Source organism: Caloenas nicobarica, chromosome 12 (genome assembly GCF_036013445.1).
Source record: "Caloenas nicobarica isolate bCalNic1 chromosome 12, bCalNic1.hap1, whole genome shotgun sequence".
Taxonomy (NCBI): Eukaryota; Metazoa; Chordata; class Aves; order Columbiformes; family Columbidae; genus Caloenas; species Caloenas nicobarica.
This window is the reverse complement of record NC_088256.1, coordinates 109,983-125,593: the sequence shown is the minus strand read 5'-3', so window position 1 is coordinate 125,593 and position 15,611 is coordinate 109,983. Positions and strand designations below refer to the sequence as shown.

General features: G+C 49.2%; 1 protein-coding gene across 1 annotated transcript; it reads left to right on the top strand.

Annotated features, from left to right (window-relative positions):
• Positions 1-1,249: 1,249 nt before the first annotated feature.
• On the top strand, positions 1,250-14,841 carry LOC135993650 (olfactory receptor 14C36-like). Its single transcript, XM_065643661.1, has 3 exons — positions 1,250-1,288; positions 5,749-6,702; positions 14,650-14,841. Exons 1-3 carry the CDS (start codon positions 1,250-1,252, stop codon positions 14,839-14,841), a joined length of 1,185 nt encoding a protein of 394 aa, XP_065499733.1.
• Positions 14,842-15,611: the final 770 nt, after the last annotated feature.

The following is a 15,611-nucleotide window of genomic DNA, read 5'->3' as shown; positions in this document are numbered from 1 at the left end:
AGGCTTTAACCGTTTGGCTTGCTCGATCATAGCCAATCTTTCACCATGGTGAATAACCTGTGCAACAGCGTCCATGGTCCACTCTGCCCTGAGGTGCTGTTTACTCTGATTGGCTGTCTGGGATTTCCCCCGGCTCCTCCCATCAAATGAGTGGTCAGAACACTTGTCAATCAGCCATGTGCTGCACTCCTGCCAGGTGTGATTGGTGCAGCCAGCACGGCCTGCCCCTGAACGCTGCCCAGTTTGTTCAGCTCTTGCCACCTTTCCTGCAGGCCTCAAAGCTTGATTGGTTGGTCACCTATCAATCACATAACTTGCCTCACCTCCTCAAATGTGATTGGCTGTCCTGGGTCTGGGGTAACAGTGTAACAGGGTTACAGTGAGAACACTCGGCTTGAGACAAAAACAGGTTAATAATTGGAATTAAAAAAAAATAGATGAAAAATTTTAAAATGACATTGAAAAAAATGAAAATAAATATGCAGTAATAAAAATTATACCTATGATAATGAAAAGGAAAATACCAAAGAGAAAGGATCATAGAATCATAGAATGTCCTGAGCTGGAAGAACCCACAAGGATCATGGAGTCCAACTCCTGTCCCTGCACAGGACAACCCCACAGTTCACACTGTGTGTCTGAGGACATTGTCCAGTCTCTTCTTGAACACTGTCAGGTTGGGGCCGTGACACCTCCTTGGGGGCCTGTTCCAGTGTCCAGCACCTCTGGGTGAAGAACCTTTTCCTCATGTCCAACTGACCCTCCCCGGCACGTCTTTCTGACATTCCCTCTCCTTGGTCACTAACGAGAAGAGTTCGGTTCCTGCCCCTCCAGCTCCCCTTGTGAGGAAGATGGAGACCGCCAAGAGATCTCGGTCTCCTCCAGGCTGAACAAACCCAGTGACTTCTGCCGCTCCTCATATGCCGTCTCCTCCAAACCCTTCCCCAACTTCGTAGCCTCTTCTGGACACTCTTCGGTAGCTTTATCTCCTTTTTATCCTGTGTCCCCAGCCCTGCACACAGTGAATGCTCCAGGTGAGGCCGCCCCAGCACAGAGCAGAGCGGGACAATCCCCTCCCTGCCTGGCTGGCTGTGCTGTGCTGGATGCATGAGGACACGGGTCCCTCTTGGCTCCAGGGACACTGGTGGCTCATGTTCAACTTGCTGCTGACCAGAACCCCCAGATCCCTCTCTGCAGAGCTGCTCTCCAGCATCTCGTCCTCTAGTCTGTCTGTACAGTCAGAGTTGCCATGTCCCACGTGCAGAATCACGCGCTCTTCTGCTTCTGCGTAGGGTGACCCAAAGAAGGAGCAGCTTGTGCCATGTCTCCTGGGAGCTGTTTGGGGGCACTTGTAAAGCAGCCCTGCACCTCCTGTGAATTATTCCTGTGGTCAGGGAGACACTGAGAGCTGTCCCTAAACTGAAAACATGAAGGGGAAGGAAGGACAGCATCATTCAGGCTGGATGAGACCTCGGGAGGTGTACTGACCAACCTCCTGCTCAAAGCAGGGTCAGAGCAGATTACTCAGGGCTGTATCCAAACACATATATGGGCACTTTCTGGGGTAGAGTGGATGTGCACTCCTGGGAAACAGCTTCCAGGGCTTGACTGTCCTCAGGACTGGGAAGTTTCTCCCTTTCTATTGACACAGATCATAATAGCCTACCTTGGACACAAAAATATTGTGGGGGATGATGCTGAATGCCTTGCTGACTTCCAGGTAACAGACCACCGCTGCTCTCCCCACGTCCTGCAACCCTGTCCTTTCCTCACAGAAAGCAAAGAGGATGGACAGGCACAACCTACCCTGGGTAAAACCTGTCACCTTCTCTTCCAGACACCCACAAATGGGGTCCAGTGGACATGTTCTGGGGCACAGCCCTTAGTTCCCCTGCTCACCCGTTGGCCATTTTTGAGAAGTGCACACAATGTGTGAGAGCTGCCAGTGGTCAGGGAGTCCCCCCAGTCTCCATGAGCTTTCCAAGATGGTGGAGAGTGGCCTCACTGTGACATGGTCCTGCTGCCTCAGCTCCTGGGATGCTGCCCCTCCTGTCCCATAGACTGGAAAGGATTGTGTTAGTTCCAGTGACAACTGACTCAATCCCCATCCACTGCTAGTTGTTCTCCACCAGATTCCTGTCTCAAGTCACAGAGGACTGGGAGAACTTGCTGAAGATGGAGGACAAAAGGACACAGAGAATGGAAGTTCTTTCCCTTTTTAATTTCATCAAGGGCCAAACGGTGTCTTTGTTTCTTCTTTAACTGTTCCTGCAGTAGTAACAGCTCATTATGGGGCCATTGAATTGCCTTACAGGTCTAGACCGAGTTTTGCTCTGGACTGTTGCTGTGCTTGGAGGCTGCTGTCCTTGAAGACCAGATGAACTAACTTATGCCACCCTGCCTTGGCAGTTTTTTCCATCCGTGTCACAGCTCTGTCTGCAACACTGGCAGCTCCAGCTCACCCAGTCAGGTCCCTGGCTGAGGACATTGCCTCACATCTGGACTGAACCACCCCAGCTGTGGCACCAGCCCAGCTCTGACCTGCCCCAAGGAAACCGGGTACCAAGTGTCCAAGACCCCATGTGTGCAAAGGCTTTGCCTCAGAGCACAGACATGACATGGCCCAAGATTGCTGAATGTCTCTCTAGACCTAGGAGTATAAAACTAGAATAAAATGGCTAAATGCCTTCAACTGAAGATATTCCTCCCCACCTTGGAAAGATTAGATCCTTTGCTATAACTTTCGTGTGTCCTCTCTAACAATGGGACAAGAAGAAATGTTTCTCATGCCCAAATTCTTTTCTAATATGAAAAATGCTACAGCAGGAAAGAAGTGTCTCTATAGAGGTGAGAGAAGAAACATCATCGATTACTTCACACTGTTTCATGGGACATTCCCCCAGAGATCCTGGAACACCACAAGGGAACCAGGAGGCAACAGAGAAAGGGACATCCTGGGCTGCTCCTGTGCTGCTGAGCTGGGCTGGGCTCCTGGGACAGAGGGAGCTCATGGCAAGCGGCAGCGCTGCAGAGAGACAGCTCTGCCCAGGAGCAGCTCCTCTGCAAAGCACAGCAGGGCTGAGGGCTCTGCCTGCAGCACTGAGGGGAGAGGAGCCAGGCACAGAGAGGGGAAACACAGTCGGGGGTGGGAGGATGCTGAGAGCTCACTGTGAGAGAAATCTTCTCAGATATTAATCCTGTGGCTGCAGGGCATTGCATCTGCAAATCTTGGTAGGATCTCCTAAAGCTGTCACATTGCAGAGCCTGCAAGAGACATAAGTACAACTCTCAGAGATTCTCTGATCAGAGGAGAAGGATGTGCTGCAGAGCAGGTATTGCCTTCTGTACTCTCAGTGAAAATACGTGAATGCTGCATTCTCCCAAGGATGGCTGTGGGGTGTAAATGAGCACCCAGGAGTGCCCAGGGCTGTCCTGCAGAGCAGGGTCCCTGCACCCCAGGGCTGTGCCGGGGCAGGGACTCTGCCGCCTGCCAGGGTCAGCGCTCAGCCTGCCCGGGGGGATCCCAACAACACTGAGGGGAGAAGCTGTGGGGGGAAGGAGTGACCCCAGGCAGGGCAGGGTCCTTCTGCTGCTGGGTTCTTCATGGGTCAGGGCTGCTCACAGCTCCAGCTCACTCCAGACTACTTCCAATAGGAGGTTTCAAGGAGAAGATCTATACAGGTATTACTATAAAGATAAGGAGCTTTCCCAGGTCTGTCCTTTCAGTTTCCTATTCCAAGACTGGGGGAAGGGAGGGTGTAGAAAAGGATAAATGAAAATCAGCTCTCAAGTTTTAACAAGTCACTGAGACTTCTGAACTGCAATTCTGAGTGATCAGGACATCTTCCAGAAGCCTCGGAACATCCCTTCAGCCACTCCTCTGCCAATGGACAGCAGCAGCATCATATCTGCTGAACCTTAGGCTGACCAGACCTGTTTTCCAACCTGCAAACATGACGATGCCCCCAGGCAGTCCCCTGCAAATAGGCAGGATCTGTAGGGCCAGGGTGAGGGCACAGAGAGTGGGATGGTCTGTGAGCACTGACAGGGAAGAGACACGGACAGGGAAACACCTCCCAGGAGGAAAATCTTCCGGCAGCAAGGATATGATCTGGGAAATGAGAGGAAAATGAAAACAGAAATGTTGTAGGAGGGAGAATGCAGGAAACTCTGTATGATCCCCTCCAATGCAGATCCCTTCTCTGAGCAGCCCCCTCGCCTCCTCTCCCACCCAGGAAAGCCTCTGCCCTCAGGGCAGCCCAGGGGCTCCAAAGCATGAACCAGCTCCTGTGCAGCCAGAGCTCCAGTTCCCTCTGCAGAGCACAGGGGCTGAGAGCAGCTGCCCAGCAATGTTGGTGTGTGGGAGGTGGCTGCACAGCTGGGGAAGGGTGATGCTGTCTGAGTGCCTGGCTGTCTCTGCCCTGGCCTCTCTCACACCCACCCTCACTGCATTTTCCTTCTTGATGCACTGCTTTGGGTCACTGTTGTTGTGATCTGGTTCTTGCTGTCAGGCTCTCTGGGGATGGGAGTTTCAGCTGCAGAGTCACACCCACCCTGATCTTGTGGGTCCTTTCCTGCAGCTGTGCCCATGGGAACACATGTCCCAGCTTTCCTCTGACCTGTGGGGTGTGGGCAATGCAGTCTGTGGGGCTGGGGAATGAGCTGAGTCTCTTTGAATCAAATGCAATCATTAGGACTCATGGCTGTCTCCTTGAGGTTTCCTTCCAAGCTGTGAGCTTCCCTCGAGGATATAAACCTGTCCTACAGCATCCTTCTGTATCTGCAAGCCCCACGGAGAAGCACAGAGATGCTGCAACCTAGAAAATGCTTTTTAGGAAAGGGTGAGACATATCGTGGTTCCATGTGAGAAAGCTGAAACCCAGGACTGTCCCTTTTGCACATCCCATCTTCAGGAGCCCTGACTCTGCTCTGCCTGTCCTGCTGGGCTCACGAGCTTCCCACAGAAAGGCCCAGCTCTGCTGTAGGATCCCAGGAGTGCTGAGCCTTTCCTTGGGTCCACACTCTCCTGCCAGAATCCTTTGCTTGTCTCGGTGAGGGGTCGAGCCCTGCTCTCTCCATCACATCTCCACCTCTGGGCTGGGACAGAGTTTGCAGATCTGCCCTTTCTAAAAGGGCTCTCCTGCTCCAGTATGAGTCCAGTTGTTTGGATTAATTAGATTAAATTGTGTCTGAAGTAATTTTCAAGGCAGCAAAAGCTGAAGCACAGGACAGATGAGAAAAATCCTGATGGACACTTCTGCTGTCTGACTCTGCACTGAGCCAGACAAAGCTGAGTCTCTTTGCCTGTTGGTCTCAAGACGCGTCACATTTTAAATCACAGAAGAGAGGATTTCTCCCCCTAAAAAAACCCCGCTCACCTGAGTGGTGGTGGAAAAAAAAAAAACACAGATAAAATATTTAAAAAGACATGGTAATTGTCTCCTCTGCAGCCCAAGCCCTTGACAGTCATGAGCATGGATATTAAACTTTTTCATTGAAGGTAGATTACATCTGTCCATGTGAACATGGGAGCTGTCACAATCCAGCTCCCCTGTCCCCCCTGCAGCAGAGCAAAGCTGGCTGCTTGGCAGCACACGGGCAGAGGTTCCGCTGCGCACAGCACACTCAGCCAGCACAAAACAGAGAAAGGAAATGCATTTCAATTGGGCTGATATCAATGAAAAATGGTGTGGCTTTGGTAAGAGGAGTCTGTCCTAATTTAAAGTTGCTTTATCTTTTTTTGAACAGAGCCCACATGCCAACAAAGAGCAAATGTCCAACAGCAGATCCATCACCCAATTCCTCCTCCTGGCACTTGCAGACACACAGGAGCTGCAGCTCTTGCCCTTCTGGCTCTTCCTGGGCATCTACCTGGCGGCCCTCCTGGGCAACGGCCTCATCATCACCACCATAGCCTGTGACCAGTACCTCCACACCCCCATGTACTTCTTCCTCCTCAACCTCGCCCTCCTCGACCTGGGCTCCATTTCCATCACTGTCCCCAAATCCATGGCCAACTCTCTGTGGGATACCACGGTCATTTCCTATGCAGGATGTGCTGCCCAGGTCTTCTTTGTATTTTTCTTGTTTAGTGCAGAATATTCTCTTCTCGCGGTCATGTCCTACGACCGCTACGTTGCCATCTGCAAACCCCTGCACTACAGGACCCTTCTGGGCAGCAGAGCTTGTGTCCACATGGCAGCAGCTGCCTGGGCCAGTGGGTTTCTCAATGCTCTGCTGCACACGGCCAATACGTTTTCACTGCCGCTCTGCAAGGGCAATGTCCTGGAACAGTTCTTCTGTGAAACCCCCCAGATCCTCAAGCTGTCCTGCTCAGACACCTACCTGAGGGAAGTTGGGTTAATTGTGGTTAGTGTCTGTTTAGCAGTTGGGTATTTTGTGTTCATCTTGCTGTCCTATGTGCAGATCTTGAGGGCCGTGCTGAGGATCCCCTCTGAGCAGGGACAGCACAAAGCCTTTTCCACATGCCTCCCTCACCTGGCCGTGGTCTCCCTGTTTGTCAGCACGGCCATGTTTTCCCACCTGAAGCCCCCCTCCATCTCCTCCCCATCCCTGGACCTGATGGTGTCCATTCTGTACTCAGTGGTGCCTCCGGTTGTGAATCCCCTCATCTACAGCATGAGGAACCAGGAGCGCAAGGATGCCCTGAGGAAACTGATGGCTGGATCATGTTCTGAAGCAGTAAACTGCCCATCATCTTCTGCATAACAGTTACAGTGTAAATTTTTGCAGGCCCAGCCTGTCTTCTCTGTTTTTTGTTGCTGCTTGTGGTTTTTCACGTGTTAACATCGTCATCCCCTTTCTAATTCACTGTCTTCTTTGCTTACTGAGGGGCTGTGTAAATGAGGAGCTTTGCTGTATGTGTGTTTAAAGAAATTAAAAGGCCTTGCAGCATCTATTTTTTCTGAGATCCTTTCACCAAGTCCTGTTTTGAGCTGCAGGGACAGTTCCTGTGCATGGGAGGAGGGGAAAAGAGTCCAGCATGGCAGCACTGCCAGGGAGCACCAGCGCTTGGCCTTCCAGAGCTGTTCTCGTTCCACTCCCATACTCTCCTTCTCATCCCTTGTGTTGGTGCAAGGCCTGAGTGCTCTGGCAGCTTGGTCACCGTCCTGCTGTGTGTCAGTCTTGTGGGCGCAGGCAGGGACAGGCAATGGGCACTTCTGTGACAGAACTGGCCTCGTAACACTACTTCTGTAAAGAAAAGTGATGTTCATAGGGCAGTGCCTGAAGGCTTACGTCTCCGTCAAGTTGACCTTAAGGACATGCACAAGAAAGCAGCCTGCAGTTTGAAACACCGGCGTAAGAGATAAACAGTGTGTGTGTGTGCAGGGCTGGGCACACAGCAGTGTCCTCTCACAGCCAGGCCTCCTGCCAGAGACCTGCAGGACCAGCAGAGCAGGGTCTGGGCTGTGCCCGTGTGCACTGGACACCCTTAGTAAGGAGCCTCAGGTCAATCATCATGGACCGGCTCCTCACACCCAGGAAGAGGCCTTGGAGACGGGCTGTCGTGTCCATCCCACCTGAGTTCATGACGGGACAGCAGCAGGGACATGGTCGTGTCTATCAGAGAAGATGAGAGCAGGTGAGGAAGCGAGATGGGTGTCTGCAGCCTGCAGGGAAAGAGGGGCAGGTGTGGGACCGTGTAGAACAGCCTGCAATGAAGATGAGAAAGGCCACTGGTGAGGCTGGAAGGAACCAACAGATCCCAGGTCTCTGTCCCCTTGGCCATGGCAGTTGTCTCTGCCACTGAGGCCTAGGAGAAGACATGTTGTCCTCATGGCACTGAGGCCTCATTGCCTCCTTGCAGCCCCATGGGGAAGCTGGATGTTGTTTTACCAGTGTTGTCCTTCCCTCGGCCTTGCACACCCACATCCCATGGTCCCAGGAAGAGCCCTGAGCTGTGTATGAGGGACAGGATCCCCCTTCCCATTGCCTGGAGGTCATGGCTTCTCCTTTCTGCTTTAGCAAGCAAACCAAGGGGTTTCTGAGCATCAGAGCCACCCGCACAGGGCCTGGGCCTCCCTGTCATCACAGCCTCCAATTATCTGCTCTAACGAGTCTCTGGGGAGGCTTTGTCAGGAACAGCCCTCAGTGGGGCCTATTAATGCTTCAAGGAACTTTGGGGTTTGCTTTCACCTTTGGCTCCTTGAGAGTTTTGTTGAGTCTCTTCTCTAGTAACTGAGCTTCATGGACTCAGCGTCATATACTCTGTGGGCTCACTAAAATTCTCCAAGCCCTCAGAAGCCATGTGTCTTCCATAATTTTCTTCAAGTATTGAAGAACTGTAGAGCTCATTAGAGAGGTTTCAGGGAGGTAGGTAAAGAGGACATTTTCAATGAGCACTAGGAAGAAGTGAGAGAAGAATTCTCCCATGGATACTGGTGCAGAGTGTCTCCTGAGAAGGTTGGACAGGTGGGAAAAGCAGTCCCTTGAGGCCAGACACGGGATGGACATCCTTGCTCCTCACCTCTCTTACCTCCCTGTTTTGCTCATTGCCCCCCTGGCAGTTACATCACTTTTCTTTACATCAGATTCTCCACTGAAGTTTGCACCTGATTGTTACAGCTTCTCTGCACAAATTACTTCATGCTTTCCTTAGAGACCTGCATTTAAATAGGCACAAAGAGGCATTTTAATTGGCAAAAGCAAAAAACATAATGAGAAAGAAAACACAACAGAACATAACGAACAATAAAATATACTCTATCGTTAGTTAAAGCAACTTCCAGTGAGGTCCATCACCACAATTGAAGAGTTGCCTACAGGGAGTATGAGAGCAACGGCTGAAAGACAATTCAGCTTTACCTGCCTGAAGCTCAAAGCAGGGAGAGAGGTGAGAGGGCTCTGAATGAGCAAAGAGTGAGAGGAGAAGAACCTCTGGAGAGCAGTGGAAAGTGCAAATGTCCAGGGAGGCTTCTGAAGAGACCACTGCAGACATGGTGGGTTGAATAAGGACAGGTAGAAACACCTGGGTGTTCAGGGGGATTAAATATACAGTATCATAGGCAGAGTTCTGGAAATACAAGCACAGGGTAACTACAATATTTCTTCTCCTGCAATTCATACCTATTGTAGAAATCCTTATTTTGGCAGGACAGAAATTCATGGACATTTTATTTAAAATATTGAATCATTTCAGCTGATGAGTAAGTTGTCGTTCTGTATTGTTTGTTTGTTTTCTGAAGAACTGAGAGCAATTCTCATGTTTTCAGGCAGAGCTCCATGCTCTGACCATAAGCCTCCGGTGCAAATCTCTAGAGGCCCCAGTGTACCTGAGGTATCTGGCTGGGACTGGCAGTTATCAGACAGGACTGATAGAGCCCTGTCACTTCCCTCATGTACATCAGGTCTTCAACACTTGTGCACTTAATTAGACACATTTCAAGGGTGTAGTGAAAGAGGAAGGTACAGAAAGAGCACTTAGAAGAAGTGATAGGAGAATTCTCCCATTGATACTGATGCAGAGTGTCCCCTGAGGAGGTGTGGACAGGAAGGAGCAGCAGTCTGCCTGAGGTCCATCACTGTATGGAGAACCCGCTCCTCACCTACCCAACCCCGCCATGTCTCTTTGTACTCTTGACTGTGTTAGTGGAAAATATTCGTCCATATGACACACATAAGGTTTAGATCCCTCCCAGAGATCTCTTTATCTCCCCAGTTAGCGCAGAAAGAGACAAACACACACACAAATGGGTCTGGGATGGACTATTCCTGAGCTTGAAGATCACAGAATCATAGAATATCTCGAGTTAGAAGATCCCCATAAGGATCAAAGAGTCCAGCTCCCCGCTGCTCACACGACGACGTAACACTAAACCATAAGACAAAGAGCATCGTCCAGACACTCCTTGACCTCTGACAGGCTGGGAGCTGTGACCACGTCCCTGGGGAGCCTGTTCCAGTGACCAACCACCCTCCAGTGAAGAACTTTCTCCTAATGTCCAGGCTGAACTTCCCCTGACGCAGCCTCATTCCATTTCCACCTGTCCTGTTCTCACTGGTCACCCGAGACAGGACATCAGCCCCTCACCTCTGCTGCCTCTCTGAGGAAGGTGCAGACTGTGATGAGGGCTGCCCTGCTTTTGGTTAAAACAAGACTAACTCTGTTTCAGTGAATTTTCCTTTCAGCTTAAGCTCTTCTAAGTAACTGCATATTTCTGCAGCTGGCTGCATGTTTTTCAAACACTGTCTGCTCCAGAGCTGACAATGGCCAATATTGACAGTTTTACTGAGCTACCGGTAGGGCTGGTATGCAGAAAAGGCCTAGGACTATATTTTATTGCTATAGCAGCCAACATCGCTGGTGAATCTCTTATGTCCCATAAGTGAGGGGGTTGTACTTGCAGGGAGGGGTGGACAGAACAAGTGACGCCAATTGAAAACTGAGTTGTTCCATGCCATCCACGTCATGCACAGTTTAAAGCTGGGAGATCACAAGGGTCTCAGGCTCCTGGTCCATGGCCAGCATCTCAAGAGAAGCCTACCCGTTGTCCTGCCTGCAATCCTGATCCTGGTTCCAGTCCTTGCATCCCTGAATCCAGTTCCTGTCTACTGCGGGGTCCAGTCCAGGACTTCCTGATGTCTTCCCTGCAGCCTCTGCTGTGACACCAGCCCCTGTGGCAGCATTTTGGCTACTCTGGGAAATTCAGTATTGGTTTTGTATATTTTGCCTTATTTGTCTCATTATTAGTATTATGAGTGAAGTTTTTGGTTTTGTTTTGTTTTTCAAATCTTTCGGACTTTTAAGTCTCTCTCCCTTTTCCTCCTTTTCCCTTCCCTTAGTGGGGAAGAGAGTGTGGTTAAGAGAGAGTATCTGCCACACTTTCTTGTTGCCACTGTTCTCAGCGCTGGTCAGGCTGTAGCTTGAATCCTGTGTTGCGTTTTGGGCCCCTCATCATGAGAAGGACATTGAGGTACTAGAGAGAGTGCAGAGGAGGCGACAAAGCTGGTGAGGGGCCGGAGCACAAGTGTGATGAGGAGCAGCTGAGGGAAGTGGTGGGTTCAGCCTGGAGAACAGAAGGCTGAGGGGAGACCTGATTGCTGTCTACAACTGCCTGAAAGGAGGTTGGACCATGGAGGGTGTTGGTCCCTTCTCCCAAGGAGCAAGTGATAGGACAAGAGGAAATGGCCTCAAGTTGTGCCAGGGGAGGTTTAGACTGGAGGTAATTAGGGACATGCATTAGTGCTAGAGTTGGGTTATGTTTGGACTCGATGAACCTGAGGGTCTCTTCCAAACGCAACGATCCTATGATTCTATGGAGACATGATCTGAGGGCAGGTTGGCAGCAGACCCTGAGGCTGTGCCGGGGGTAGGCACATCTGGCTCCTTCCAGCAGGATTTTGGAAAGTCCCTTCCCAGCTGTGAGCGCCAGGCCAAGGGCACAGGGCAGAAACAGCCCCCACACCTGAGGGCCCTGGCCCCCAACTGGCCTCTGTCCCCAAACTACTCAAACTTCTAAACAGGCTCTCCCTCTACCTGAATTATCTTCAGTTTTAAGAAAATGCCAAACAAACGTGTACTTCTGGATGAGGATGGAGCAGGTTCAGGTCCAGGACCAGGGGTGCTGCAGGAGCAGGTGTCTCTCAGCACGGACAGGCTGGGGAGCCTGTCGACCTCAGCACCCCTGGGCCCCACCATGGCCCAGTTCACCAGCCCTGGCCCCGAGGGCTCAGCCCAGGGACAACCCCACAACCAGGGTCAGAGCGGTTCCTGCTGCTGCCCCGAGGGTCACCAGCCCCAGTCAGCCCTGAGCCAGAGTGCAGGTGTCTGAGCTGGGCTGAGGTGGAAGGGGCTGGAAGACAACTCATCGAGAGGAGGCGATGGAAGAAGGTGCCATGCGTGTGGCACCGCGGATGAACTCACACCCTCAGTTTGGTATCTGGATCTGTGCTGGGCTTGCACATGGACTAAGCCCCATCTCAGAGCACAGATTGCTGTTGCCAGCGCTGGGTGCCAAGCACTGTTCCTGCTCTCTAGGAAATGATCTAGGAAAATGGAAATAATGGACTTATGTTTAATATGCTGTTTTTCTGGCATCTGTAAGAAATTGCAAAAGGTAAATGGGACTGAGGAATGTAACTGTTGCTGAACTAATTGGAATTGCATATAAAGTGTATTATGACTGGAATTAAATGGGAAAAAAAAAAAAAAAAGAGAAGAAAGCGAAATATCCCAAGCCTGGGCTGTACAGCTTGAACATAAATTTCAAGCCTGTGCCAAGCTGTGAGATAAGCTAAACCTCCTCTGTCCGCATGGCCTTGCCTTGTGTCTAAACTGCAGCAAGAAGAAAAAGAAAAAAAAAAAATAGAGAAACCGCTGCTAGAAGCGGCGAAGTGGGGGGAGGAACGTGGAGTGGAGGGGGAGGACGGGACCGTGGTGGGGGCAGTCAGATACCTCTCAGGGTAGCCCTGTATCCTCTCACACCCGAAGCAAGGAAACATTGCAAGCTCCCCTCAGAGAGGCAGTGGGCCAGAGGGGGAGTCAGTCTTAATAAGTGTACCTTTCTCTTCATTTGATCTTGAAACATGCAAAACAGTAACCAAGAATTATTGGAGCGATTCTGTGGGGGTCACTAGACATTTCCAGTTTTTGATCAAACAACATAACCCCGATTGGAACGATATAATTGTTATTAGAACGTATGACATAAACTGAAAAACAGCTAATATTGAAAACAACCCAAGATTTGGCTATTAGCCAAATTGGCAATGCAGGAAAAGATGTGAAAAACTATTTCCCTTTACAGGATCCCCATTGGGATCCAAATAGGGGAGTACATGTGGGATTATTAAACCAATATAGAGACTGGGTTGTGAAAGGGATGGAACGAGCCATCCCGCAAACGATTAATTGGTCAGCCTTGTACAGTATCAGGCAAAGGCCAAAAGAAACCCCCACAGAATTCTTAGATAAGTTGCAAGATACCATGAGAAAACATACACCTCTTGATGCGGGTTCAGAAGTAGGGATACAACAGTTAGTGTCATTATTTATAGGTCAGTCAGCAAAAGAAACTGAGAGCAACAGAAAGTAGAAATTTGGAAATGTTGTTAGATGAAGCTTGGAGAGAATTTAATAACAGAGAAGAGTAAGATTGTCGAAAGGATAAGAGTAGGGAGCTAAAGAGGTTGGAAGGCTTTGAAAGCCTTTAGAGAGAGATCAATGTACAGTGGGAAAATGAATGTCGGTGAAGGTACAGAGGAAGTAGGCAGAGAGAGAATTGGACAGTAGCAAGTTTTGAAAAGGACTGACGGGAACCTGGGGAACCTAGCAGATCCATTAGTTATAATGAAGCTAGGGAAAGAACAAAAACAAGTGGAATTTTTGGTAGATTGCCAATAAGTAACAATTACATAGTAGGTAAAGGGAGTCACTGGCCAAAGTGAAAAAGCATATTTTGCGAACCTTTGAAATACAAATTGGATAAACAAGTAGGAATTCATAAATTTTTATATATGCCCAATTCCCCGAAACCTCTTTTGGGGAGAAATCTGTTGGAACAAATGGGTGCAGATTTGAAAAAGGAGAAATTACTCTGGAGGTAAACGATCAACAATATGCGCAAATAATGAGCTTGCTGTTAGCAACTATTCCTACAGAAGGCAAGATTACTGAAGAAGTCGTGAACCAAGTGTATCCCGGGGTATGGGCTACTGATGTACCTGGAAGGGCCAAAATACTCCACCTGTCGAGGTAAAAATCAAAGAAGGACAAAAACCGGTAAGGATCAAACAATACCCTTTGAAAAAGGAGGACAGGGAGGGAATTCGGCCAGTAATAGAGAAATTCCTACAAATCGGGTTATTAAAGGAATGTGAGTCTAGTTATAACACCCCCATATTGCCCGTTCGCAAGCCGGATGGGTCATATCGGGTCGTTCAGGACTTAGGAGCTATAAACAAAATAACAAAAAATCTCTACCCAGTGGTAGCAAACCCATACACCATTCTGACTGTATTAACCTTGATTTGGTTTACTGTTTTAGATTTAAAGGATGCCTTTTTTGCCTCCCTTTCCATGAAGCCAGCCAGACAATATTTACGTAAAACACAGCTCACATGGAGGGTGTTGCCACAAGGATTTAAAAACAGCCCAACAATATTCGAAAATCAACTTGCTAAAGATCTTGAATCTTGAGAAGCCCCGTCTGATGAAGGACAGATGCTACAATATGTGGATGATATTTTGATCGCTACCAGAATAAAGGAGACGTGCATAACCTGGACCTCACAGATCAGAAACACCTACAATGGAATAAAGAAGCTACACGAGCCTTTGAAGAACTTGGTAAGGCTTTGATGTCAGCCCCTGCTTTAGGACTCCCAGATGTGAGTAAACCATTTTTTCTATTCTCTCACGAGAAGCAGGGAATAGCTTTGGGTATACTGGCACAGGACCTTGGCCCGTACCGAAGAGAAGTGGCCTATTTCTCCAAACAATTAGATGCAACTGCGAAGAGGTGGCCTGGATGCCTAAGGGCAGTTGCAGTGGTGGCACTGAACATACAGGAGGCCCGGAAATTTACCATGGGTCAGAAAATGACTGTGCTAGTATCTCACACGGTGTCTACAGTTTTGGAAGCAAAAGGGAGACATTGGTTTTCCCCGCAAAGATTTCTTAAATACCAGGCTATAATGGTGGAACAGGATGATGTAGAAATCATCGTCACTAACATTGTCAACCCAGCTTCTTTCCTCAGTGGTAACATCGGAGAACCAGTTCATCACGATTGCCTGGAAACCATCGAAGCAACATACTCCAGCCGACCCGATCTAAAGGACAATTCTATGGAGAACACTGAGGACTGCTTTATGGACTGAAGCAGCTATATCCTGAACAGTGAAAGGCATGCTGGTCATGCTATAACGACTGGCCACGAAGTGATGGACTGTGGACCTCTGCCTAGAAGTACTTCCGCACAAAAGGCAGAAATAATCACTCTTACTTGTGATCTGGAACCAGCTCAAGGTAAAACTGTGAACTTTTATATGGACTCTAAGTATGCTTTTAGGGTCGTGAATGCGCACAGAGCAATTTGACAAGAAAGAAGACTCTTGAACTCTCAAGGCAAACATATCAAACATGCAAATGAGATATTGAAATTATTGGAAGCAGCAACTTCCTAAGAAGGTGGCAATCATGCATATCAAGGCACACCAGAAAGTGAGCTCAGAACTGGAAAAAGCGAATGAGTTGGCGGACAGAGAGGCAAAACTGGCGGCTAAGCAAAAGGTAAAAATAGAAAGTGCCCTAGTCCCCGATGGGCAGGTCTCTTTAGAAGGTAAGCCAGAGTATACTAAGGAAGACCGGAAACTTATTATAGATTTAGAAGGATCATATGGTAAGGAAGGGTGGCTTCACACCCCACAAGGAAAACTTATTGTTCTCTCCTATTTAGTTTGGTCTTTAGTAAGGGAAGAACACAGAAAGGGACATTGGGGAGCAGAAGCATTATATAAATATTTGATCAGAAAAATAGTGGCTAGAAATTTGTATACTACCGTAAGACAAGTGACACGGCAATGTGATCTTTGCCTCCAGACTAATCCCAACAATACACCCAAGCCAGAAATGGGTCAAATTGGGAAAG

What these genes read in the sequence shown, in the direction of transcription:
- LOC135993650 (XM_065643661.1), top strand. Translation starts at nt 1,250, where the DNA reads ATGTCCCACGTGCAGAATCACGCGCTCTTCTGCTTCTGC. An exon ending in ACGCGCTCTTCTGCTTCTGC is followed by an intron (nt 1,289 to 5,748) that starts GTAGGGTGACCC and finishes TTTTTTGAACAG; the next exon opens with AGCCCACATGCCAACAAAGA. An exon ending in CTGGATCATGTTCTGAAGCA is followed by an intron (nt 6,703 to 14,649) that starts GTAAACTGCCCA and finishes CTTAAATACCAG; the next exon opens with GCTATAATGGTGGAACAGGA.